General features: G+C 39.4%; 1 protein-coding gene and 1 long non-coding RNA gene across 3 annotated transcripts in view; one reads left to right on the top strand and one right to left on the bottom strand.

Annotated features, from left to right (window-relative positions):
• Positions 1-27,631, top strand: part of BLM (BLM RecQ like helicase) — a 92,542-nt gene that overhangs the window by 9,634 nt on the left and 55,277 nt on the right. For both annotated transcript variants that reach the window (XM_010816994.4, XM_002696583.7), the window contains exons 2-7: positions 15,515-15,616; positions 16,836-17,536; positions 19,298-19,460; positions 22,108-22,229; positions 25,828-25,960; positions 26,869-27,572. In XM_010816994.4, coding sequence (XP_010815296.2) covers positions 15,519-15,616; positions 16,836-17,536; positions 19,298-19,460; positions 22,108-22,229; positions 25,828-25,960; positions 26,869-27,572 — 1,921 coding nt within the window. In that variant the 5' untranslated portion in view covers positions 15,515-15,518. The remainder of the gene's footprint in view (positions 1-15,514; positions 15,617-16,835; positions 17,537-19,297; positions 19,461-22,107; positions 22,230-25,827; positions 25,961-26,868; positions 27,573-27,631) is intronic.
• On the bottom strand, positions 603-27,080 carry LOC107131599 (uncharacterized). Its single transcript, XR_001494548.3, has 3 exons — positions 26,991-27,080; positions 25,493-25,541; positions 603-2,573 (listed from the first exon to the last, which is right to left on the bottom strand). It is a non-coding gene; the product is annotated as an uncharacterized lncRNA (long non-coding RNA).

Below are 27,631 nucleotides of genomic sequence, written 5' to 3'. Positions count from 1 at the left end.
ATCTAAACTTTAAATTTCACTGGCTCAAAGTTGTTCATAACAACCTATTATATTTTAATGTCTATATTATATGTGATTGAGTTTCTTCTTTTAGTCCTGATAGTGAGTTATGCATGCCTTTTCTCTTGTTTTTGATAAGTCTTTTCACAGAACAAACCTTGTTTACTGACTCTATTATTTGTTCATTATTTTGGCTCTTTATAATTTTCTTCTTTCTATGTTCATTGGACTTATTTTGTTTTTCATTTGTGAAAATGAAAAACATATGAGATAGAATAGTTAAGGCTGTGCATTTCCCTGTAAGTGCATCTTTAGTTGCAGAGCACAAGTTTTTATATGTAAACTTTCATTATTGTTCAGTTCAAAAATATATACTAATGCCCATTCTGTTATCTTATTTGATGCATGCTTTTTTAATAAGTATATTCCTTTATTTCCAAACATAAGGATTTCCTGGATCTCTTTCCTCCTTTCTCTATCTCTTTTTTTTACTTTGAAAAATTAAAGTAATTTTTATGGGAAAATTGTAGGATTAGTCCAGTAATAATGTATCTACTCAAGTGTGCATTTTATATTCATAAAAATAGTTCATGTTATCAACCTAAAAAATAAAATAGTTATTTTACTGGCAAAATGAACTTATTCAGGAATGGCAGAGGAATTGCAATTTAGGACATGCAAACTATAGCAAACCACAGGTAAGCCCAGAAAACATAGGAGAACAACCTTACTTTATATGGAGAAAGAAGTTGGAAAGGGATGCTCTGAACCCAAGACCATTGGAGGAAAGCAAGAGTTCAGAGTGGCTGAGTTGCAGATCTCATCGACTGCGCTGTTGCTTAACAAGGAGAAAATCAGGTGATAAAGTAAGCTTCCTGCCCAGGAACGTAAAGCAAGCTATGAAAGAAGAACATGTGAGGAGAGCACCCCCTTCAAGACTTTGCAACTGTTCTCAGTGAAATTTCTCCCTTTTTTAATTTTTGCAATATGTTTGGTCACAAAGAAAACATTAGTATTTCCCCAAAAGTACAAATATTTTGAACTGTTCTTGTCATTGTACAACAAAACTAGAAATTTAGAATGTTTTTTTCTTTTTTTAAAAAGGCAAAGACTCTTCATCTAGAAAATTAAAAACTTTCTATTAACATACTGTCAGACAGAAGGGAAATACAGATAGAAATAAAGGATTCTTGAAAATTAATGAAATGAAAACAACAAATCAGATTCTGTAAGACACATAATGAAGTGATGAAGGGGGGAATTTATAGCTTTAAAGCCATTATAAATGAAGGAAAGAGAATAGATGAACTAAATTGCAAGCTTGGAAAGTTAGAAAAAGGACAACAAAGTAAACCAAATGAAAGCACAAGAGGCAAAAATATAATAAAGACAGAGAAATTACTGAGATAGAGAACTGAAAAACATGATTAATCAATCAAAATCTTGTATCTTGAAAAATTTAGCAAACTAGCAAACTACTGCCTAACTTAAGAAAATAGGCGGGGGGATTGGGCTTCCCTCGTGGTCCAGTGGTTAAGAATCTGCCCGCCAATGCAGGAGACACGGATTTGAGCCCTAGTCTGGGAAGATCCTACATGCCACAGAGCAACTAATCAGTGCACCACAACTACTGAGCCCAAGCCCTGGAACTGCTACTACATGCCTGGAGCCCGTGCTTCACAACAAGAGAAGCCACTGCAATGAGAAGCCCACGCACCGCAAGGAAGACAGCCTCTGTTCACCCCACCTAGAAAAAGCCCACCTGCTGCAACAAAGACCCAGTGCAGCCAAAATAAATCAAGTTTTAAAAATTAAAGAAAATAGGGGGAAATCGCAAATACAAAATGACAAATGGGGAAAAACTCACTGATAGAAAAGAAACTCTGGGAGTTGGTGATGGACAGGGAGGCCTGGCATGCTGCCATTCATGGGGTCACAAAGAGTCAGACATGACTGAGCGACTGAACTGATGAGATTAATTTGCATACCTCTAAACATATTTGAATATTTATATGAAATGGGTTCAGTTCAGATCAGTTGCTCTGTCGTTTCCGGCTCTTTGCAACCCATGGACTGCAGCACACCAGGCCTCCCTGTCCATCACCAACTCCCAGAGTTTACTCAAACTCATGTCCATTGAGTCAGTGATGCCATCCAACCATCTCATTCTCTGTCATCCCCTTCTTCTCCCGCCTTCAATATTTCCCAGCATCAAGGTCTTTTCAGATGAGTCAGCTCTTCACATCAGGTGGCCAAAGTATTGGAGTTTCAACTTCAACATCAGTCCTTCCAATGAACACTCAGGACTCATCTCCTTTAGGATGGACGGGTTGGATCTGACTCTCAAGAGTCTTTTCCAACACCACGGTTCAAAAGCATCAATTTTTCGGTGCTCAGCTTTCTTTATAGTCCAGCTCTCATATCCATACATGACTACTGGAAAAACCATAGCTTTGACTAGATGGACCTTTGTGGCAAAGTAATGTCTCTGCTTTTTAATATGCTGTCTAGGTTGGTCATAACTATTTTTCCAAGCATTAAGCGTCTTTTAATTTCATAGCTGCAGTCACCATCTGAAATGGGTAGAGAAATAGAATTTGATAAAATGGATCCTCATAAAGATTACAAGTTAAATAGTTCAATTTCCATAGGATAAACAGTTTTGAAAGAACCATTTCATTGAAAACAAAAAGCATTAGGTGCAAATGGTTTCATAGGGAAAATTCTACTAAACTTCAAAAGTCTAGGTAACCACAATGCTAATAAATTGTTTCAGACCAATGAAGGGAAACTTCAAAAACATCTTATTGGGTGCTTCATATTACTGTTATTGATTTAGTCATCTGTCTCTTGTGCTCGTGCTCAGTTGTGTCTGACACTTTGCAACCCCGTGGACTGTAGGCTGCCAGGCTTCTCTGTCCATGGGATTTCCCAGGACAGAATACTGCCATTTCCTCCTCCAGGGGATCTTCCCAACCCAGGGATCGAACCCTCGTCTCCTGCATTGCAGGCAGATTCTTTTATCACTGAGCCACTAGGGAAGCCCCAAGTGTTATCAAACAGCTAGAGTGAAGTAAAATTCAGTCTTCTAGAGATGCTCCTTGAGTTTGCCTTTTTTGAAGCTGTTTTGTTGACCTATAATAAACTGCACACATTTGAGTTATGATTTGATCAGCTTTGATACATATATCATCACCACAATCGGGTTAGCGAACATACCCATCTCTCCCAAAAGTCTCTGCATGCCCCGGTGTCATGCCTCACTCCTGCTCCCTTTCCCCCAGTTCAGAATCTATTTATATATAATCCATATATGAAACAATTAGAGCATCACCATAAATAATGACAGGATAGATTACAACCCACTGAATAAATGAAGAATCTTTACTGATAGAAAACAAATAGGGGAGACAGGAAAGTTCTTGATAGTGGAAGGCCAACTACTAAATGGTAATGCCAGCTGCTAAAGAATGGGATTAGAAAAGCCTTCATTATATAACCATATTATTTATTCAGGTATGAATTATCAATGGATATGAAAACAGTTTTTTTTTTCCTAGTTATCTTTTTATTGCTGATTTCGGGCTTAATTACAATTGGTTGGAAGCATGTCATTATTATTCAGTCCTTTGAAATTTGTTGAGACTTGCCTTGTGACCCAGTACAGGGTTGGTTTTTGTACATGTCTGTTCTTGAAAAGTGTACATGGTGTAGTTGTCAAGTTTGTGTTATTCAAATTTCTGGATTGTTACTGATTGTTTAGTTACTTGTTCTGTCATTTACAGAGCACTAATTTTAAATCTATAATTACAGGCTTTTTTCTGTTTCTTGTCATTCTATCAGTTTTGCTGCATGTATTTTTGCAGTTATTTTATGAGCCATACCAATTGAAAGTAGTGAATCTTCCTGGTGAATTGAATTCTTTATCATTATATTCTTTATCTCTACTGAAGCTTTATGTCTTAAAATTTATTTTCTTTGATATGAATATAGCCATCAGCTTTTTTTGGGCAGTTTTTGTATATTTTTTCCATCTTCTTTCAACCTTCCTATACACCTAATTTTTTACATGTGACTCTAATAATCTGCAAATATTAGATACCGTTTATTCAGATTGTAATCTTTTAATCAAGACAGTCTGTTTACATTTATTATAATTTATAAATTTTTGGATTTAAATCTACTACCTTATTTTTTCCTTTGTATTATTTTTTTCCTCTTTTATGTAGCTTTCTTACAGGTGAAAGTTTTTTTGTTTGTTTGTTTTTAATCATTTTTCCCTTCTAGATTTTAAGTTACATACTCTGCTTTTGTTCTTTGGTAGTTACCCTAGAAAGTACAAATGCATATTTATGCTCTCAAAGTTTTAAGCTTATCAACACTTATTACACTCCTCACAGACAAGACAAGGGCCTTGGAACACATTCACTGTCTTTGCCTCCCTCATTTATGGGTCATCTATTGTTGGGTGTTTTACCTATTTTTTTAACCCCACTGGACACTGTTATTTTGTACAGTCAAGGTTTGCATAGATTTAACCGAATGTCCGCCACTTTCTTTGTCCTTCAGTCTAGCTGTCATCCATCCAGGCTCACTTTTCTGCTACATGAAAGTACATCCTTCAGAATTGCATCTAATGAGAGTCTGCTGGTGGTAAACTCTTGGTTTTTGATTATCTGAAAATATCTTTATTTTGCCTTGATTATTTTTTAAAGATTTTTTTTTTCATGTGGACCATTTTTTTTTAAGTCTGTATTGAATTTGTTACGATATTGTTTCTGTTGTCTGTGTTCTAGTGTTTTGACCACCAGGCACATGGGATCTCAGCTTCCTGACGGGGGAGCAAACCCGTACCCCGTACATTGGAAGGCGAAGTTTTAACCACTGGACCACCAGGGAAGTCCCCTGTCTTGATTTTTAAATAACAACTTTGTTAGCTGTAACTCACATACCATAAATTCACCCATTTTAAGTATAGAATTCAGAGGGTTTTAGTATATTCACCGGTGCAGCAGTTGTCACACTGAATCTTAGAACAGCTTTGTCAGCCCAAAGAAAAACACCACACCCCTAGCCATCAAACCACAATCTAACCAGCACCCCTGCCCCAGGCAATCACTAATTACTCTATAGGTTTGCTTATTTTTGACATGTCATATAAATGGGGTCATACCATATGTTGTTCCTTGTGCCTGGCTTCTTTCTCTTAGCTTAGTATTTCAAGGTTCATCATCATTGTAGCATTTATCGGTACTACATTCCTTTGTATGAGCAAGTAATATTCCATTATATGGTTATCCACATTTCCTTTATCCATTCATTCATCAGTTGATGGGCATTTGGGTTGTTTCTAGTTTGGGGCTATTATAAATAATGCCCCAATAAGCATTCAGATACAAGTATTTGTTTGAATACCTGTTTTCAGCTTTTTTGAGTGTATATCTAGCAGTGGAGTTGCTGGATCATATGATAACTCAGTGTTTAACTTTTTGAGGAACTGCCAGACTGTTTTCTAAAGTAACTGCACCATTTTACATTCCCGCCAGCAGTGGATAAGGGTTTCACTTCACATCCTCACCAGTACTCTGTTTCTTTAATTATGAAAAGTGAAAGTGAAGTTGCTCAGTTGTGCCCCTCTGTCCATGGGTTTTCCAGGCAAGAGTACTGGAGGGGGTTGCCAAATGGAGTGGGTTCCATTTCCTTCTTTCATGATAGCCAGTTTAAAAAATAACAGCCTTATTGTGATGTAATTTACAATTCAGCCTCAATTTTTGAACGCTGTTTTTGCTGGGAAAAGAGTCCTAGCTTACTTTCAGCAGATTGAAAGATGTTAATCAATCCACTGTCATTGTCGAAAGTATAGATTTATAATGTTGTGTTCCATTCCACTGTCTTAAGATTTCCAATTTTACTGAAGAGAAATCTATCCAAAAGTCTATCCAAGTATTGTATGATTAGGGGAAGTCCCTGGCAGTCCAGTGGTTAGGACTCTACACTTTCAATGCCAGGGCCCAGGTTCAATCCCTGGTTGCAGAACTAAGATCCCATAAGCTGCTTGGTATAGCCAAAAAAGAAAAGGGGGGAAAAACACCCCACAAATTTTGCAGTTGATATATTTTGGTGTGGATTTATTTTTATCTGTCTTGCTCGGAATATATTTCCTTTCTTGAATCTGAAGATTTGTGTCATTCATTCTGGAAACGTTCCAGCTGTTATGTTTTTAAATATTCTGCCCCAGTTTCTCCTCTTTCTGGAGCTAGATTTATGTTAGACTTTCTTACTCTATCTTTCGTGTCTTTTAACTTCTCATATTTTCCATCTGTTTTCTTTATCATTCTGTGTATGCATCTATTAAGTCAGAAACTATGAAGGATCTTAAATTTTACCCTGTTTTTCAGCTCACAAGTTAGCCAGACACATACAGAGGTGCTTAAACATGTACTAATGACACAGACACCTGGGGAGGGATACAGGTGGTTTATTATGGCAATACCTTGCATCCATTCCCTACACCCTAATTCCTACAAGGTGATGTGATAAGAGTTACATGATACCTGTGCATACAGTTGTGTGCATCCCAGGAAAGGAACCCCAAAATTCAGAGACTGTGAGCACTTGAGGGTTTCTGGGATATCTTCCAGAGAGATTACTTTTTACCTTGAGATGTAGGTAAATCTCCCCTGGCTGAGAGAGGAAGGGACCTTGAGATTTGTTATCCTGAATGTAGGGAAGCGTCTCCAGGGAGAGAAAAGAAAGGGCTTTATCTTTGCTACTGTGATATATCTCTGGGGAGTGTGTGACCCCTAATTCCTCCAGAGGAATACAGCCACCAAGGCCATTTGCTACTTAACATGTCCTTTGCTCAGAAGGCTTGGACCATGCAGAAGTGTGAGAAATCCATGGAGACAGATCCTGGACACTTTCTTCTGGTTTTCCCCCCAGGTTACTAATTTCCTCTTCTTCAGCTTTGTGTTGTCTGCTGAAACAGTGTACTGGTTCAAAATTGGGAAAGGAATACATCAAGGCTGTATATTGTCACCCTGCTTACCTAACTTACATACAGAGTACATCATGCAAAGTGCTGGCTGGATGACTCACAAGCTGGAATCAAGATTGCTGGGAGAAATATCAATAACTTTAGATATGTAGATGATACCACTTTAATGACAGAAAGCAAAGAGGAACTAAAGAGCCTCTTAATGAGGGTGAAAAGGAGAGTGAAAAAGGTGGCTTGAAACTCAGCATTCAGAAAACTAAGATCACGGCATCCGGTCCCATCAGTTCATGACGAATAGAAGGGGGAAAAGTGGAAGCAGTGACAAATTATATTTTCTTGGGCTCCAAAATCATTGTGGACGGTGATTACAGCCACACATTTAAGCTGCTTGCTCCTTGGAAGGAAAGCTATGACAAACCTACTGTATAGTCTGCTTTTTCTGGTAGTCATGTACAGATGTGAGAGCTGTACCATGAAGAAGAAGGCTGATCACTGAAGAATCTATACTTTTGAATTTGGTGCTGGAGAAGATTCTTGAGAGTCCCTTGGACTGCAAGGAGATCAAACCAGTCAATCCTAAAGGAAATCAACCCTGAATATTCATTGGAAAGACTGATGCTGAAGCTCTAGTATTTTGGCCACCTGATGCTAAGAGCTGACTCATTGCAGAAGACCCTGATGCTGGGAAGGATAGAAAGCAAAAGAAGGGTGTGGCAGAGGATGAAATAGATAGCATCATCCACTGACTCAGTGGACATGAATTTGAGCAAACTCTAGGAGACAGTGGAGGACAGAGGAGCCTGGTATACTGTATAGTCCATGGGGTTGCAGAGTTGGACACGACTGAGCAACTGAACAGTCTACTGTTCTACAAAGTCTATCTGTTGAATTCTGAATTTTGGTTGTTGTAGCTTTCATTCCTAAAAGTTCTGTTGACAAGGTCAATCTAACAGTTGTGTTTACTGCAGATATTTTCCAGCTTGTCTTTTATTTTTGTAAACGAGGTTTAATAGCTTTATACTGCTATGTCTGATACTGTTTATTTCTGTTACAACTAGTTCTCATTCCTGGTGCCTTGTTTCCATTTTGTGCTTGACTATTTTTGTTTGCTACACATTGTCTCGTGGTAACTATTTAAGGCATAAGATAAAGGGCTTGTCCTCCAGAGACATTTTTGCATTTGTTTCTGCCAGGTGCCTTGGGGTTAGGATTGCTTTAATCTAAATTCATGACTTGAATTTTTTTTTAAATATGTGATTGATAAAATTGGGTTGAAAAGATTTTCAAAATTTGGGCTTGTGGTTTCAGGGTCTTTCCCACTCAGCACCTCACTGATTGGTAACTTTATTTGTAGATACCTGGGGATAGAGGTGGGGTTTAATTTTAGTTTACCTTTGCCCAAATGATAGAGCCCTTTGGGGTGACAGTTTTATGGGGAAACAGTTCCCACCATGGTTTTGCCTTGACTTTGATTCTCTCCATCTTTTCCCTCCAAGGCTAGCAAAACTGATGTTCAGATTCTCAGAATTAGACAGCTGTCCTCAGGACAAAAATAACTGTCAGTATTCTCCTTACCTCTCTGGGTTCTCACTTTTGACTTGATCATTTTATCTTCTTGTCAGAGATTCACTGTATATAATCATTTCTTCTTTTTTTTAACTTTATAAAAAATTATATTGAAGCATAGTTGAATAACAGTGTTATGTTAGTTTCACCTGTACAGCAGTGATTCAGTTATACATACATCCACATGCATCCCTTTTCAGATTCTCTTCCCTTTTAGGTTACCACAGAGTATTGAGTTCCCTGTGCTATACAGTAGACCCTTGTTGGTTATCAGTTTTAAATAAAGCTGTGTGTCCATGTCAGTCCCGAACTCACAGTCTATTCCCCCCCACCCAATACTTAATAATTTCTTATTTTATCCAGCACTAATCTAGTAGGATCAATTGTCAATAAGCCTTTTCTGTGAGGGGCCAAATAGTAAATGTTTTAGGCTTTGCAGGCTAGACATTCTCTGTTGTAACTTCCCAACCATGCAGTATGTGAATAAACAGGCATTGTTGTGTTTCAGTAAAACTTTATTTAAGAAACACAGGCTGCAGGCACGTTTTGGCCTACAGGTCATAGTTTTTTCAACTCCTGATCTAGAATATATTGTGTGTTCATTATGTTAATAACATTTGTTAAATATTGGTTACTTTCCTTATTTTGTTATGTTTCTCTCATTACACACTAAACATATTTTGGTTTTTCTTTTTCAAAGTTGAGTACCATGCTGTTTAAATTAGTTACACTTAATATGATTATAATATTTCTAATGCTACTTCCCATCCCATTGTTATTTTGTATTCTTGCCTCATGCTTTTGTCAAATGAAGTGTTTTGGTTGAGTTTTGTGAAATATTCTTGTGGTATTTTAATTGGAATTTTATTAAACTCACTAATATAGAACGAAATATCTCTGCTATATTTAAACCTTTCTTTTAAGAACATGAAATATATTTCTTGATCCAAATCTTTCTTTATTCTTCCCAGTAATATTTGGTCATTTTCTTTATATCATGAAGACGTATGTCTTTTGTTAGGTTAATTGGTAGCTTAATGTTTTTCATGCTATTGTTAATTGAACACTTTTTTAAAATTATATGTTCTAGTTAGTTATTACTATTACATGAAAATACATTTGACTTTTGTGGATTTATATTTATCTTTTATTTACCCACTTTCCTGAAGTTTTAATTGTCTATTGTTAATGACTGATTTTCTTTGGATTGAGTTAGTAGTATATAATCAAATTGTCTACATGTGATGATATTCTCATCCTTTCTAGTATATTTCTCTTTTTGCATATTTTTGCATTAGCAAGAATGTCCAGCATGAGAGTGAAAATAAGAGAACAGTCTCATTTTTGCCCCTGTTTTTAATGGGTTCACCTCTATTATAAAATATAAGATATTGTATTGGGTCTTGATTTTAAGTACTTCTAATTTCATGTTTTAGTGTACCTATTAGAAATGATTTAACAGACACCATTTCAAATATACATTAATAATACATACTGTGTGAATCCATATATACGAATCAAGAAATTCAAGAACAGGCAAAACTAATCTATGGTGATAGTCAGATAGTGGTTATATATGGTGTGTATCAACTGGGAAAGAGCATGGGAAAGCATACTAATGTGCTAGAAATGTTCTGTACCTCTTCTTAAAAGCATTACTGCTGAAGGCTGGTGGCATAGGAAAATTATGTCCTTGCTGCCGTGCTTCAGAATATAACTGACTAGAGGACGCCACCCTGTGAGGAATAACCAAAGAGCAGTGTAGCTTGAAAGTAGGGAAGGATACATTAAGGTTGAGATGGTAAAGAATCTGCCTGCAGTGCAGGAGACCTGGGTTTGATCCTGGGTTGGGAAGATCCCCTGGAGAAGGAAATGGCAACCCACTCCAGTATTCTTGCCCAGAGAATCTCATGGACACAGGAACCTGGCGGGGCTGCAGTCCATGGGGCTGCAAAGAGTCCGACACAGCCGAGCAGCGAACACTACTACTGACTGCGTGCTAACTGTGAATCCACGATCTGTCACTGCAGTTACAAAATACTTAGTCAAACGTAGGTACTACCAAGATGGTCAAATATACACATCAAATCGTGCCATGGAATAATGTTAGAAATCTTTATTACGGACTACTGTGGCTAGTTTTGATCCAAAAATCAATAAAGTGTGAAAATTTTGCAGCGGGATGAGACAGGAACAGTAAAACCTGAGAAGGAATGCTAGGAAAGGTTGTGTAATGATGCCGTGGACCTTTTGTCCTGCTTTGTCTGAAGGCTGAAGGGCTGTGTGCCTCTGTCTCCGCGTCATTGGTGGAGATCAGTAGTGTGGCTTTATTCTGTGAAAAACTTCCATGTTGGACTGGGCCTTGGAGAAAACATACTTTGGCAAAAGGCCGGTGCTTTTAAACTGGATGTAAAATGGGGAGATGCCTTTGGATATGCAGGGAATGATGGTCTTAAAATACTCTCCACTGAGACTCCCTTGGTGGCCTAGTGCTTAAGACTCGACCTTCCCATGTGGGGAGTGTAGGTTCAGTCTCTGGTCCAGGAGCTTAAGATCCCACATGCCTTATAGCCAAAAAATCAAAACATAAAATACAGAAGCAATATTGGAATAAATTCAATAAAGACTTTTTAAATGGTTCACATAAAAAAATCTTTTAAAAATAAAAAAATATATACCTTCTCCACTAAAAAAAAAAAATCAGGGTGGGGAATTCCCTGGTGGTCCAGTGGTTAAGACTCTGCTTCCACTGAGCGGGATGAGGATTCAATCCCTGGTTGGGGAATGAAGATCCTATATGTTGTGCAGCATGGCGCACACACACACATACACACACACAAATCAAGGCTCTTTGGAGAGATGCCTGATTCTGAGTCTGGGGCAAAAAACTGCCTCAAGAGAAGTCTGGGGCATCTTTTTATTCCAAATAGTAAAGAAGCTCTCAAAGCCTAACTTTATGTCAAAAGGACTGAAGAGCCAGTCCTGGTATCTGAGTGATTCCCTGGGCCCAGCAAAGGAACCAAGTTTCCAGAGACTTGAAGACAAGGGGTAACACCCCAAAACATGGACACATTTTCCACTCTACCTTCATTGGCTGAGCAACTGCTAAGAACAAAGGCCGCATCTCCTGATAACCTGGCAAACAAATCCAGTATTGCCTCACAAATTGATTGCTTCTCTGAGGTACTGACTGGTGTATTTAGGGAGAAACTTCAAAAACAAGTTGAGGAGCATCTGTCCTTCTGTGAGACTGGAGAAATTCCACAAAAGAATCTGGGTGTCATGACGGAGGCAATGGTTCAGGCAGAGGAAGCGGCTACTGAGATTACTAGGAAGCTAGAGAAACAGGAGAAGAAACGCTTGAAGAAGGAAAAGAAAAGGCTGGCTGCAATTGCCCTGGCATCTTCAGAAAATAGTCGTGCCCCAGAGGAGTATGAGGAGACAAGTGAAAGACCCAAAAAGAAGAAAAAACAAAAGCCCCAGGAGGCTTCCTTGGTGGTTCAGATGTTAAACTGCTTGCAGTGCAGGAGACCCGGGTTCGATCCCTGGGTTGGGAAGATCCCCTGGAGAGGGGAACAGCTACCCACTCTAGTGTTCTTGCCTGGAATTCCATGGACAGAGGAGCTGGCAGGCTGCAGTCCATGGAATCACAAAGAATCAAACACTTAGCGACTATTACTAACGCTAACAGGAGGCTCCTCTGGAATATGGAATGGAAGACCTGTCTGTCTCTTTTTCCAAACCCAAGGAAAAAAAATCTTTTTCCAGGGAGGAGCTGGTCAGTAGTGATCTTGAAAAGAGGTGGCACTGGAAATCTTCCCAAGAGGAAGAAATCTTTCCCCAAAAAGAAACCAGTTAGTGACCCCAAGAGTCAGGAAATAAGAGAGTCCCCAAGGAAAAGAGGACAGAGAAGGCAATGGCACCCCACTCCAGTAATTGCCTGGACAATCCCATGGATGGAGGAACCTGGAAGGCTGCAGTCTGTGGGGTCGCTGAGGGTAGGATATGACTGAACGTCTTCACTTTCACTTTTCACTTTCATGCATTGGAGAAGGAAATGGTAACCCACTCCATTGTTCTTGCCTGGAGAATCCCAGGGACGGGGGAGCCTGGTGGGCTGCTGTCTGTGGGGTCACACAGAGTCGGACAAAGAGGAAATTGTCCTCCAAGGAGGGGCCTCTCAGCAGTAGACCTGAAGAGGCTACTGCCAGCAGGAGCAGTGGCTCCAAGAAAAGAAAAATCCCAGGGAAATTAGAATGGGCGTCTCCCTCATGGGGCATAATGTGTGGAGGTATTTCCCAGCCCATCCTCTAGAGCCCAATAAAAATCAAAACTAAAGAAGTAAAAAGGACTGAAGAGTCAAACTGGAAACGCTCCCTCTGAACAGTTTTGAAATAGTTTGAAAATCAATAAGGGTGATAATTATATTGAATTGAAACATACCTAATGTTTAATCCATGAATTTATAATGATACTGAGAAAAAAAATTGACCAATAGAGGTTACCAGAGAATTAACTCATTATTTTGAAAACTAATAAAGGGAAAAAAAATGCAACATTTATCCTGTCTTTCCTATGTGAGCTGTGCTGCTGGGTAAAAAAATAGTAGATCAGAGTACGTTTCTCTTGGTAGAAATAGTCCAGCTAATGAACAAAGAAAGAATGACAGAATTAAAATATGACTATTTTGAGAGGTTGGCTTCTGGAATGGTGAAGTGGGGACCCTGGGATGTGTGTGCAGATGAAACAATATTGGATGAGTTGACAGTTTTTGATAAATGTTGATAATGAGTACATAAGAGTTCATTATACCCTTCTGTCTACTTTCTGGTGTTTGCTGCTGCTAAGTCGCTTCAGTCGTGTCCGACTCTGTGCGACCCCATAGACGGCAGCCCATGAGGCTCCCCCGTCCCTGGGATTCTCCAGGCAAGAACACTGGAGTGGGTTGCCATTTCCTTCTCCAAAGCATGAAAGGGAAAAGTGAAAGTGAAGTCTCTCAGTCGTGTCCGACTCTTTGAGACCCCATGGACTGCAGCCTACCAGGCTCCTCCGTCCATGGGATTTTCCAGGCAAGAGTACTGGAGTTTATTTTGTAACAACTTTATTAAGATATAATTCACATAGTTATTCAGTGTTTATTAATTGGGCTTCCCAGGTGGTATGAATGGTAAAGAACTCCTGCCAATGCAGGAGACATCAGAGACATGGGTTTGACCCCTGGGTGGGGAAGATCCCCTGGAGGAGGGCATGGCAACTCACGCCAGTATCTTGCCTGGAGAACCCCATGAACAGAGGAGCTACAGTCCATGGGGTCTAAAGAGCTGGACATGACTGAAGCGACTTCTTGTTTAGTCGCCAAGTTGTATCTGACTCTTTGTGACTCTGTGGACTGCAACACACCAGGCTTGGACATGACTGAAGCAACTTAGCATAATTAGTTATTTTACTGAAGGCATTTGAAAGAGGAAGAAAAGGCAAACATCATTTTTTCTTCCAGGGAAGGTGGAACAAAATCAATATTGTAGTCATCTTCATCAAGCTCAACACATGAAGATTTCTTCCACTGCACTTGCTTCGAAGTTCTCCTTTTTTCACTATTATCTAAAGACTTGTTAAACATAATTTAATAATTAGTGAGTGGACTGTGATACATGTAAAACTTCATATTTCCATGAATATCATTTGGTATTGTTAGCCCTTCCTCCTAAGCTATATGGCATAAAATAAAAGAAGATCTTTGGTAAAGATAAAATGATAAAGAAGGTTATATCTCTTTGCTCAAATAAGAATTGATTACTGTCCATATATTCTGCTATTCCATCCTGATTTGGCCCCAGTAATTTTTAAAAAATTGTTTACTTTTAATTGGAAGATAATTGCTTTACAATATGGTGTTGGTTTCTGCCATACATCAACATGAATCAGCCATAGGTATGTATACATGTGTCCCCTCCCTATTGAATTTCCCTCCCACCTCTCACCCCAGGCCTCAGTAATTTTTTAAAATTTTTATTTATTTGGCTTCACTGGGTCTTAGTTGTCGCATGTGGGATCTAGTTCCCTGAGCAGGTTTTGAACCCAGGCCCCCTGCATTGGGAGCACAGAGTCTTAGCCACTGGATCACCAGGAATGTCTCCGGCCCCCTTAATTTTAAGACGGCTTAACCTACACATTGATGGTTAATGCTTGCGGGGGTGGTGCTCAGTTATGTCCAACTCTTTGTGACCCCATGGACTGTGGCCTGCCAGGTTCCTCTGTCCGTGGGATTTCCCAGGCAAGAATACCGAAGCAGGTTGCCATTTCCTCCTCCTGTAGATCTTCCCAACCTAGGGATCGAGCCCGCATCTAATCTCCTGCATTGACAGTTGGATTCTTTACCACTAGCACCACCTGGGAAGCCTCTAAGCTACATATTATCCCAGGAATTAGCTCAGCCGTGTCACAATTTATATGCTTGGTAAAAGTATTCTTTCAGGTTGAGACCAGATGATTCCAAAGCACAGCATCTTGCTGGTAAACCATTGCTCTCATTGACAGTGCTCATCCTTCTTTTCCGATTTCCCCTGGGGCGGAGAACTCAGTTATTCCTTTGTTCTTTGGATTTTCAGTGTGCTTTGATCATTTTCTCACACTTCTCTCCCCATTTGCCTTCCCTCTATTCTTCAGACCTAGGCCAGGTCCCCTTTTTCTGCAAGCCTTTTCCTAATAAGCCCTTCCCTAAAAATATCTTTTGTGCTTTTTTTAGCATTGGGGGAAAACCAGGTCATTTTGCTATAAGTGAGCTTTCAGTTAGTTAAAGATTATGTATTTCAAATGTCACCTGTTTTAAATGTCAAAACAGTTTTTTGTCCAAAAAAAAGTCTCATTACTCTGGGCACAGTTGGAACAGTAAATATTGTGATTAATGCAAAGCGTGTAATTCCACTGATATTTTTCTCCCTCATTTTTCAGGATCATGGCTGCTGTTCCTCAAAATAATCTACAGGAACAACTGGAACGTCATTCGGCAAGAAAGCTTAACAATAAATTGAGTCTTTCAAAACCGAAATCTTCGTAAGTACTTTAGTTTGCTTTCATACAGGCACCAGCACTCAAGTGAAAAGAAACATCTCTTACAACTCTTTCATTGTAGAGATGAGAAAATGAGAGGGTCAGTGGTTTTCCCACTTGCAAAATAATAATAGAGCATCTTTTAGCAACACCAGGTAATGAATTGTTCAGCACCTTTGCACAGTTTCTAGCACGTGATATTTGCTCAATGAATATTCGTTGAGTGAACAATGAATCTTGTAAATATGAGCAAATTGGTATTTTTTATTTAAAAAAAATTTTTTTTGGCAGTGCTGGCTCTTCATTGCTGTGTGGGTTTTTCTCTGGTTATGATGCATGGGGGCTGCTCTCTAGTTGCAGTACACGGGCTTCTCCTTGTGGTGACTTCTCTTGTCGTGGTTCCTGGGCTCTAGCGTACAGAACCAGTAGTTGTGACAGCCGAGCTGAGTTCCTCCCTGGCACGTGGGATCGTCCCAGACCAGGGATCGAACCGATGTCTCTTGCATTAGTAGGTGGACTCTTTACCACTAAGCCAGCAGGGAAGACCCAAATCGGTGTTTTTAGTATCTTAATATAATTTTATGTCCTTTTCGAAAACCATCTGTAAGGAAACTATAGCTCTCCAGTTCTGTTCTTTCCTTCAAGCTGTACTCCAAAGTCCTTCTAACAGACCTAATGATGTAGAGCCCTCATTGTGCCCTTAGCAGGTTCTAGGCACATTCTTTGTGCTTGACTTTAAAGTTACCATTGACCTTCATGTCAGTAAAGCCAGCAGATGTCCAGGGCCCTTGCCCCTTTCACTTGTCTTTCAGATTTCAGCAGAGCTGGAAGTTTTTAATTCTTTTCCCCATAAAACTTTTATCAGAGTCGCAACAAGTAGTCACATTTGCGTCTTTTCTCTTCTTTGCTTCTGCTTTCCCCCTCTCTGGAGAGGTTGTTAATTAAGGACTATGAGCCTGAGAGGCAAAGTAATGGGAATGGCCTGGATAGTCTCAAAGCTGAGTAATGAGCTCCTGAATAGGAAGGATCAGAGCATACAAAGCATAATGTAAGTTTCCTTACATATTTTAAAGTCAGAGAGGCATATAGATTCTTTGCTCATTTGGGATACAATGAAGGTAAGTCATTATATAAATTAGTAAAAAAAAAAATCAGAGTTTTGTATACTTTCTGGGTTTGTTAAAATGAATCCTTCTAATTCAGTTTTTCAATTCTTTTTCAGAGGTTTCACTTTTAAAAAGAAAGTGCCTTCAGCCAACGATGTCTCTGTAACTAGTGTGTCAGTGGCAAAAACACCTGTGTTGAGTGATAAAGATGTTAATATCACTGAGGCCTTTTCCTTCAGTGAACCTTTACCCCACACCACCAATCAGCAGACGGGGATCAATGACTTTAAAAGTGCTCCATCCGGACCGCAAACTAAGAGAGTTGGTTCAAAACCATTATTGCCAAGTTTGTCGCAGGTTCCCCAGGAAGTTTCATGTACGGCCCAGAACACACCGGTTATAAAGCAATCCCTCAATGCTACTTTCAAGAAATTAGAATTTAGTTCCTCATCAGATTCTCTTATTGCCTTCAATGATTGGGATGATATGGATGACTTCGATACTTCTGGAAATTCTAAAGCATTTGTGACACCATGTAAAAACCACTTCGTAAGAGTAAGCACTGCTCAGAAATCAAAAAAGTCTAAGAGGAACTTAGTAAAAGCGCAGCTTAATAAAACACATACAGGGGAGACTGATTTGGCTCCCTTCTCCTCTGAGAGCAAGCAGGAACATTTGACTGAGAAACAGAAGGATGACTCAGAATGGTTAAGTAGTGATGTGATTTGCATTGATGATGACCCCGATCCCGAAGAGCTGATAAATGAAGATACTCAGGAAAATCACTCGTTAAAAACTCATTTGGGAGCGGAAAGAGGTAAAAATTATTATTTCATTTCAAAAGGTTGATTGTATTAGTTTATTCAAAGCTAGACATTGGGAAGAGTCACAAATATGATTTAACTTTTGTCCTTAGGATATATAGAGGTGCTTATTGAACCATCTGTGGGCCACGTTCTTGCATACTAAGGAAATGAAAGATTTTATTCTGCTAATATAGTTTTTATATTAGCAAGGATAGTTCTGTGATTTTAAATACAAAGAAATATGTAGAGAATATAATGCTTAATGGAATAAGTCAGAGAGAGAAAGAAAATTACTGTGATATCACATGTGGAATCTAAAAAATAATAAAAATAAGTATACAAAACAGAAGCAGGGACATAGAAAACAAACTTATGGTTACCAAAAGGGAGAGGGAAGTAGAGGGGGGGACAAATTAGAAATATGAAATTAATAGATACAAACTACTATACATAAAATAGATAAGCAGTAGGGATTTATTGTGTAGCACAGGGAGTTATACCCATTATCTGGTAATGTCCTGTGATGAAATAAAATCTGCAAAAAACTGAATCACTTGGCTGTACACCTGAAACTAACCCAATATTGTAAATCAACTATACTTCAATAAAAAGAAGAGAAGTTTCCATAGAAGTTCAAGTGGCTTCATGATGGTGTGCTAACTAGTTGGTAGTAGAATTGGGATAAAACGAAGCCTTTGTGTTATGATTCTTTTATGATTTGCACTGCCTAATACTGATGAATAATACAATATAATCATGCTATTCAAGTATTATAAATTACATTCAAATAGTTTTCTGTTTAGGTCTCATAGTTATTAGATGTCTAGAACTTAATAGCTGAGATCAGCCATATGTGGAGGTACCCACATTATGAAATAATTGTAAATATGAGACTAATATTTTTAAACACCGAATCCCATCAAGGTTACTGCAGGGTAAGAGGGGACTGAAAAGTGACTGATTATAAGCAAGACTATAGTCTAATCAAATGTGTTATTATTTATGAAGAGAAGATTTGGCAAAAGGTAAACTAGAGAGCAACGATTTGGCACTGTTTTCCCACATAGTTGAGAGAGACATGTATTCTGGGAGACTTAAATAACTAAGACGCCTTTGGGATAAGGCAGACATAGTTTATCTGTATCAATAATGGTACTTGTATAACCCTCAGGCTTATTTACTGTACTTTACCCTTATTTAAATATGAATGAAAAATAGAAATGAAAGGACTGATACTAAATATGAGTTTCTTAATTTGACTGGAGACAGTCATGAAAATCCTTAAGCAAATCATCAGCCTCAGTCCAGCTTCTGGTGGACTTAATCCAGTTGATTCAGTCCTCTTCCATGAAGAAACAAGCCAACATCAACGTGTGAAAGGAGAGAACTCATCAGTACAAAGTGCTGCGAATGCTTTTACCTTGTCCAAAGCACTCACTTTTAAGCGCTCACACCCTGTTCTTTCTGGCTCGTTAATATTAAAATAACCTACACTTATCAACTATTTTACTTTGTTTTTTAAACTTTTTATTTTGTATTGGGGTGTAGCCAATTAACAGTGTTGTGATAATTTTAGAGGAACAGTGAAGGGACTCAGCGATAGACATCCATGTATCCATCCCACCCACCAACTCCCCTCCCATCCAGGCTGCCACATCACATTGAGCAGAGTTCCCTGTGCTGCACAGTCGGATCCTGTTGGTTGGGGAGTTTGGGGTGGCATGTACACACTGCTATGTTTAAAGTGGATAACCATCAATTGTTTTACTTAGGTAATTGTGAAAAGAAGAAAAACTTGGAAGAAACAGAATTACGTTCAGTGGAGAAGTCTTCATGTATTGAGCTTGACGAAGATGATTATGACATAGATTTTGTCCCACCTTCTCCAGAAGAAGGAATGACTTCTACCTCCTCATCCTCTTTAAAATGCTCTAGGTAAAATAGTTTTATTAATTAATAAACATTGTTTCTGAGATAGCTGAAATAATTTTAGTTGTGTAATGTCACCTCAGAATTGACTAATTTCATGCTAATGCGGTTTGTTTTGTATTCAAATGAACACATCAAGAAATTCCTATTTATATAAATTTTATTTAATTGTTGGCATTCTAAAACTATATAGTCCAATTATCATTAATTACATGGCACCTCCAAATGGTTTTATGTAGTTGATCTTGATATGTGGAATGTAGTCCTAAAGATACTGATTTCCTAGACCTGAAATGACCCCAAACTAACACCTTCTTTGCGAAGTGACTTTTACTAAGTGTCCTTTCTTCTTCTTTTAAAAATTTTTCTTAATCCAAATATTAATAGAATTGACCATTGGTATTTGTTATTCAGTGAATTTTGATAAATTTGTGACATGATTGTGATTAATTGGTGGTGTTATGGCAAAAGAGAGAATCCACATAGTTCATTAATAGCTTAAAATACTAATAGTCGTTGTTACTGCCATACTGGCTCCAGCCTAAATCCACTCAGTTGAGAGGTCTGTTACATACTATGCTGCTAACCATATTTTGATGAGAAACAAATCCCTCTAGTACATCACCTGAAGGAAGGAAGGCAGACAGGAAGGAGGTGTTTGTCTACATAAGCTGGTTTCTCTGGGTTTTTGTTTTAACAGGTGGGTTGAGATGTTTACAGAGGTGGGAGAGGGTGAAGCGTGATTGCTATTTGACAACAAAACAGAAAAACTCCAAAAGTTCCCCTCTTTCATGTCCCCCATAAAAATGCAGACAGAGTTGTGGGGAAAAAACTCAGCAAAAGTTCACATAGCATTATTCAACAGCATTCTTATTTCTCAGGTGAAGGAGTTGAAGCCTAGGGAGGAACAGGGGATTGTCTAAGATGACGTCATTAATGGCAAATGGGCTAAGATCCAGTGTAGGGTTATTTCAAGTGTGTATTGCACAGATAACACTGTAGCCACTTTAACAGGATATTGACTGATAGTCTTAGAGTCCAACAAACCAAACATTTTCTTTATCCACATTAAGTTTATTTATTTATTTATTTATTTTTTAAATTGCAGTATAGTTGATTTGCAATATTGTGTTAGTTTCAGGTGTACAGCATAGCGATTTAGGGTTTGTATTTTTCTTTTTCTGATTATACTCCTATATAGATTGTTAAAAGATATTGAATGTAATGCTCTGTGCTATACAGTAAATCCTTGTATGTTGTCTATTTTGTATATGAGAGTGAAAGTGTTAGTTGCTCAGTCATGTCCAGTTCTTTGCGACCCCGTGTACTGTACTGTCCATGGAATTTTCCAGGCAAGAATAGTGGAGTGGATAGCCATTCTCTTCAGGGGATCTTCCCAACCCAGGGATTGAATCGAGGTCTCCTGAGCTGCAGGCAGCTTTTTTATGAGCCGCCAGGGAAGCCCAGTTTGTATTTGCACCCCGTCCTCCTGATTCGTTCCTCCCTCTCCCTGTCCACATTGTTTTGTTCCTTCTCTATACGTGTGTATGATTTTTACATTGCCATAATCAACATGTTGCTGTCATTTTTCAATCTGCTTTTCTTTTGACATTATTTTTAAAACGTTTTCCATATTGCCGCATAGTCATTATTTTTATTCCTCTTAATGGCTACATAATTTATTGAGTTGTCATACCACAATTTAGTATATTTTACCTAGATATTCAGCAGTTGGAAAATGGTTCTTTCTAAGGTGGTTTCTGAGATAAATTCTCTGTATATATTTTCAACTGCAACCTTGTATACATATTTGTATATATTATAAAACTAAAAGAGAATTTTCACAAATGCTTTATGTGCAGTGCACACTTACATTTTGTTATATTTTATTACATTTTAAAGTGCTGGTTGTGACTTCTGAACTTATTTCAGAGATGTAATGGTTAGAAAATATATAACAAAAAGGAGAACATATTTTTGTATCTCCTGTATTCCTATACCTCTTTAGATGGCCCTCAAAATCCTCTCTCTGCAGACCCCAAATTGTCTTTACAGCTTTATCTCCAGTTATGTTCCTATGGTAACCCTGAGCTCTATTGCCTAATGAGAGTAAACTGACAGTCTCCCTCCTTCATAAGCTTTAGCTTTCTTCGGATTGCCACAGTATCCTCTCTCTAACACTTAGTTAATACTAATTTATTTTGTTACTTTAAAGTATTTTTTATATCCAGCCCGAATGACCATGTTTATGTGTGTTAATATCAGGGCCAAAAGATGGCAAACTTTGAGGGCCAGCTAGGGCTTCCCAGGTGGATCAGTTGGTAAAGGACCCACTTGCAGTGCAGGAGACGAGGGTTCGATCCCTGGACTGAGAAGATCCCTTAGAGAAGGAATGGCACCCACTCCAGTATTTTTGCCTGGGAAATTCCATGGACAGAGGAACCTGGTGGGCTACAGTCCATGGATTCACAAAAGAGTCGGACATGACGTAGCAACTAAACCACCACCTAAGAGGTTTTACAATAGAGACACAGAGACATGTTTCTCTTTTCTGTTACATAGTGTCTAACCAGTTGTGGGAAATATTAGAGGGAAAAGTATGCATTTGGTCTAGTCTGTACTCTGATCAGTTTAATGTTTTTTTAATTTGTAGTATGTTGAAGGATCTTGACACCTCTGACAAAAAGCATAGTCTTAGCACATCAGAAGACTTGTCAAAACTCAAGGAAATGGCCACACAACAGCCTAATCAAGAAACCAGCACAAGCTGTGAAGGTACAAAAGAATTTTAGACGTAACACATGTTGTAGCTGCTTACTTTTGAAAACAAAGTAAGGTTGTATTCTCAGCCTGTGACTGTATAGTATAAGATGATGAATCTGTAGTTTCTTTTGATCTAATAGTGAATCATTCGTAATAACCAACCACCAGCATTTGCTCAGATAACTCTGAAACTCAGAAACTTGTTTTCTCACCAAATGACTCTCTAATAAGTAGTGTTTTTAGAATAGAGGAGGAATTTTTTTTCTCATACTGCACCAAAATTTTGCCTTCCTGTAGCTTTAATCTTTGTGAGATAAATGTGAAGTGCCTAGAGCTAAATATTAGATCTTTTACCTCTTTTTTATAGGTACTGATTTCTAGACCATCCTCCAAGTTCTCTGGGTTCGGTGTTCACTTAAAGTTTAGTACTTTTTGTTTGCTTGATTTATTTCTAATTCATTTTTAAATTTTCTATTAAATATCTAGTATAAATAATCCAGTAGCACCTAAAGGCTTTGAAAAACTGCTTTGTCTCCTTCCCACTCCTGATTTCTGTTTCCCAAAGGCTTTTTCAGACTAGAAATTTGTTTCCTTCTAGTCTGAATGGAGGAGCCTGGTGGGCTGCAGTCCATGGGGTGACCCGCTAGGAGTTGGACATGACTGAGCGACTTCATTTTCACTTTTCACTTTCATACATTGGCGAAGGAAATGGCAACCCACTCCAGTATTCTTGCCTGGAGAATCCCAGGGACGGGGGAGCCTGGTGGGCTGCTGTCTGTGGGGTCGCACAGAGTCAGACATGACTGAAGTGACTTAGTGGCAGCAGTCTGAATTTTTCCTGGTATTATTTCTTTTTGTTTTCTTCTTTTTGTTTCCTCTTTTCTCTTTCACTCTTCCCGGAACTTCAGCTATTGGACCATTAGACCTCCGTTAATTAACTTTTCTGATTTTTATCTCTTGCCTTTTTTGCTTTCTGAGAGATGTCCTCGGGTTTTTAAATTAACTCTTGCATGGAATTTTTCATTTTTATCAGATTAATTTCCAACAGCTGCATTGTAATCTATGAGTATTTCTGTAATGTTTTCTATTCTTATTTGATGGGTATTATACTTAGGGGGTATGTGAATGTGTGTTTGAGAGTTGCTGTACTTACGGTGTGTGTGTGTGTGTGTGTGTGTGTGTGTGTGTGTGTGCGCACATACATGTGCAGTGGTCTCTTGGTGTGGTTCCTGTTTCCTCTGGATTTTTGTTTATTTTCGTCTCTGAATTTATTGTTAAAGATGCTCCTGAAATACCTGATGTAGGCACTCTTCCAAGTGCATTACAACATTAATTAATTTAATCCTCACAATGATCCTTTAAGATAGTTTCTGTTATCCCATTTTACAAATAAGGAAACCAAGGTACGAGGTACCAGAGAGCTAAATAATACTCATGGTCATAGAGTTAGACAGCAGCAGAGCTAGGATATGGACCCAGCAGTCTTGAGACTCTTGAATTTGCACTGGTAGCCACTGCACCATACTGCTCCTGCATCATCAGGTTTCACTGATGAAATGGTTGGCTAAGACGAGAGCAAGGACAGAGTCCTACACAATGTCCTTAGCGGCCTCCCTCTCAGCTGACAGCAGTCTGTTCATCACCACCTCGTGTTCATCTTGTTACAAATCTGCCTTCAGACTGTGTTTCTCTCCCTTGTCCCTGGGGATACGAAAGACTCGCTCAATTGACTCCAGAATTTGAAAGTCTGAGGCAGCGAGAGGAAAAAGGTGGGCCACTGGCTCTAGAGCAATGCTGACCTTGTGTGCAAGCCTCCCTCTTCCCACTCCTGGCTGGTGACTGTGCCAAAGTAGTTCAGCCTCTTTGGACCGCAGTTTCTGTTCCTTCTGTTAAATGAGAATAGTATCTGCCTTGCCTGGTTGTTGTCAGGGTTCAAGGTAAAGTGCCCCTTGCACTGCGGGCCTTCAATAAATGGGGGCTTCTGTTATCTGCCAGTCTAGTGATCCTTTCAAAAAAGGAACTACGTTGAGATGGCTGTTGTATTTTTATGAACTCTTGCGAACTCTGTAATTGTTTCCTCTTTTTCTTAGAGCTCACAAAGCAGCCATTTGATAACATGTTCTAGAATTTTGCCTTGAATTAACTTTAAGAACGCCAGCCTGTAGCTTTTGGCATCCCTTTAGAATTTTTTTGAAAATTAGAACAATGTTTGACTGTCTTCACTCTCCCTTCAACTCTCCTATTAACTAGACGCCTCATGTATTAGTGAGATTTTCTTTTGCAGGTTTCGTTTGTACTCTGAGGTGTAATCTGTCTAGACAAAGAGACTTGAGCTCCTTTCCAATAACTGTATCTCTGAGCCTGTCTTGGTTTTCATTTCCTTTGGACTGTTGTTTATGCTACTCTTTCCAATCCAATGCCCGTTCTCCTTCCAGAGAAAACAGATGTCAAACAGGAGCGCGGTGAGTGCACTTGTACCACTTCATACTTCGGGACCCTGTTTACGTCAGTCACTAGTGAAAGTCCTCACTCCCACATCGTTTTCACATGGACATGCGGGTCCCCTCACCAGAGTCGTGTCCACACCCCCATGCTCATCTGTCCTCGCTTCCTCTCCTTAGACCCATCAGCTGGCTCCCTTGCTCAATAATTTCCCAGTAGCCGCCGCCTCTTCTCTGATTGTCTCTGAGAACACTGTTGCCTCTGTAGCTGCCTAAACTGTTTATTTCACCTGAACACCTTAGGCCCCAGGGGTCGGTAGGCATGTTTCTTGCTTCCCATTGCTCCCCTAACCCATTGTTTTTCCTTTGCCTCATCTAAAGCCATCCCTCCTCTATCTATTTCTTAGTTATACAGCTGAAATGTGAAAGTGTGGAGTGGGCTGGCTGGATCCACATGTCCGTACGGGTGTTAGCAGGCATCTCTCTCTCACACCTGCCTCTCACGTCTCCCCATCTCAATCTTCCGTTTCCCTCCATCTCTGTTTTCTGCTTTCCCTTACCTTGGCCTTATTTTCAAGCTTGTATTTTCCCTCAGGGTGGCAGAGTTGGCCACCTGCAGCCAGTCCAGCTTGTTGAAGAGAGAGGTCCTCTTTTCCATTCAGTCAAAAAACTCTCAGATCTAATTCTCATTGAACTGCCTCACGTCACATGCCCACTGAGGAGGTAGGGGTTGGGGTGGAGGGTGGGAGTGGTCTCCAAAAGGAAAGTGTAAGTGCCGTGCTGTTAGGAAGCTCTGGTTGGCAGGCAGACGAGAGCAACAAGTGGAGTTCTTACCTGTCCAAACTGTATGACGTATTCTGTGTGGGCATGGTGAGATTTACATCTGAAAAAGTAAAAAAAAAAAAAACCCATAAAACTTTACTATCTTACCGCAACCTTGGTTACCTTATAAGAATTAGCAGGAAATGAAACGATAACAGTTTTTAGCTCTCATGATACAGATTAGAGCCAGTCTGATTTCAGATGATTTCAGAGGCAGATAACGGAGAATATATTATTGTTCAGAATGCTGTTTTTAAACTACTTCAGGTGTTACATGCAGGGCTTTCAAGATTTTAAGTCTTTTTTTGTTGGTGGTGAAAAATATTCATAGCATAATTACTTTACAGCTAGACAGACAAGTTTACAGCAGCAGCTTATCCGTGTGATGGACCGAATCTGTAAATTAGTTGATGCTGTTCCTGATGATGAGCTGAAAGCTTTGGACTGTGGGAACGAGCTGCTCCAGCAGCGGGACATAAGGTATCTTGACTTTTCTCCTTCTGGATCTGATTGCATTTCCACCGACATTGTAAGTGTCAAAGATACAGGGCAAGATTTCCAGGCATTCTGCCCCACAAATGGTGTAGCATACTTATCACTGTCATTTTTTTTTTTTTAATTCTATGATTGGAATATAGTTGATTTACAATGTTGTTAGTTTCAGGTATACCAAAAAAATGACTTAGTTATACATATACATGTATCTATTCTTTTTCGGATTCTTTTCCCAAATACGTTATTACAGGGCTTCCCAGGTAAAGAACCTGCTTGCCAGTGCAGGAGATGTAAGAGACATGGGTTCAATCCCTGGATCGGGAAGATCCCCTGGAGGAAGAAATGGCAGCCCACTCCAGTATTCTTGCCTGGAAAATTCCATGGACAGAGGATCCTACTGGGCTACAGTCCATGGGTTCTCAAAAAGTCAGACATGCCTGAGCAACTGAGCACACACATATGTTGTTACAGAGTATTGAGTAGAGTTCCCTGTGCTCTGCATTATGTCTTAATTTACTTTTTCAAACTGTTCCTTTAGCATTTGTATTCAGATTTTTAAGGTTGGAAATATTTTGCCAGTTCGGCATGAAAATTAAATATAAACTTGTGTGTACCCTACCATTGCCAGCCTGTTGTTGTTTAGTTGCTAAGTAATGTCCGAATCTTTGCAACCCCATGGACTGTAGCCCACCAGGCTCCTCTGTCCATGGGATTCTCCAGGCAGGAATACTGGAGGAGGTTACCATTTCCTCCTCCAGGGGATCTTCCCCACCCAGGGATCGCACTTGTATCTCCTGCCTGGCAGGCAGATTCTTTATCACTGAGCTACCAGGAAAGCCCACACCATTGCCAACTACTCATTGTTAATTTGGCATCCTGTGTTCTCTCTTCAGAAGGAAACTCCTAGCTGAAGCGGATTTTGATCCCAGTGATGCCAGTGTTCTTAGCGCCATGTGGGGGTGTAGGCCTGATCCCCTGGAGAGCCCTGTGAAGGACTTGGCCTCTGTTTCCTTACCTTACGCGTTTCGGAAGGGTGACTCCTGTCTTGCAGGGAATGCTGTGAAGGAGTTTACTCTTCCACACCTCCCCTCAAATTCCATGTCCACCCGGGAACGTTTACTGACTCCTCCCCTAGGAAAGACAGGAGTCTTAGCCACCACAAAGAGTCCCTTTGAAAGACCGCTATTCAGTTCCCATTTACAGAAGTCCTTTGTAAGTAGCAACTGGGCTGAAACACCGAGGGCAGAGAAAAGAAATGAAAGCCCTGATTTCCCAGGAAATGTTCTCACAAGCACGGCTGTGAAAGATCAGAATAAATATACCACCTCCATAAATGACTTGGAAAGAGAGCTCCAGGCTGCTTGCGAGATTGACAATTTTGACATAGATGACTTTGACGATGATGATGATGACTGGGAAAATCTGATGCAAAATTTAGCAGCCAGCAAATCTTCCACAGCTGCCTACCCACCCATTAAGGAAGGTCGACCAGTTAAATCTGTGTCAGAAAGACCCTCTTCCGCCAAGACAGACTGCCTTCCAGGGGCATCTACCACTCAAAATAAAAACTTCTCAGAGTCAATTCCGAATTACCCTGGTAAGTTTACAATAAATGGAATGCTTATATTTTCTTTGACAACAAAACTGTCCAAAATA

This window comes from Bos taurus, chromosome 21 (assembly GCF_002263795.3).
Source record: "Bos taurus isolate L1 Dominette 01449 registration number 42190680 breed Hereford chromosome 21, ARS-UCD2.0, whole genome shotgun sequence".
NCBI classification, from domain to species: domain Eukaryota; kingdom Metazoa; phylum Chordata; class Mammalia; order Artiodactyla; family Bovidae; genus Bos; species Bos taurus.
Note: the sequence above shows the minus strand (reverse complement) of the source record. Positions and strands in the feature narration are given on the sequence as shown.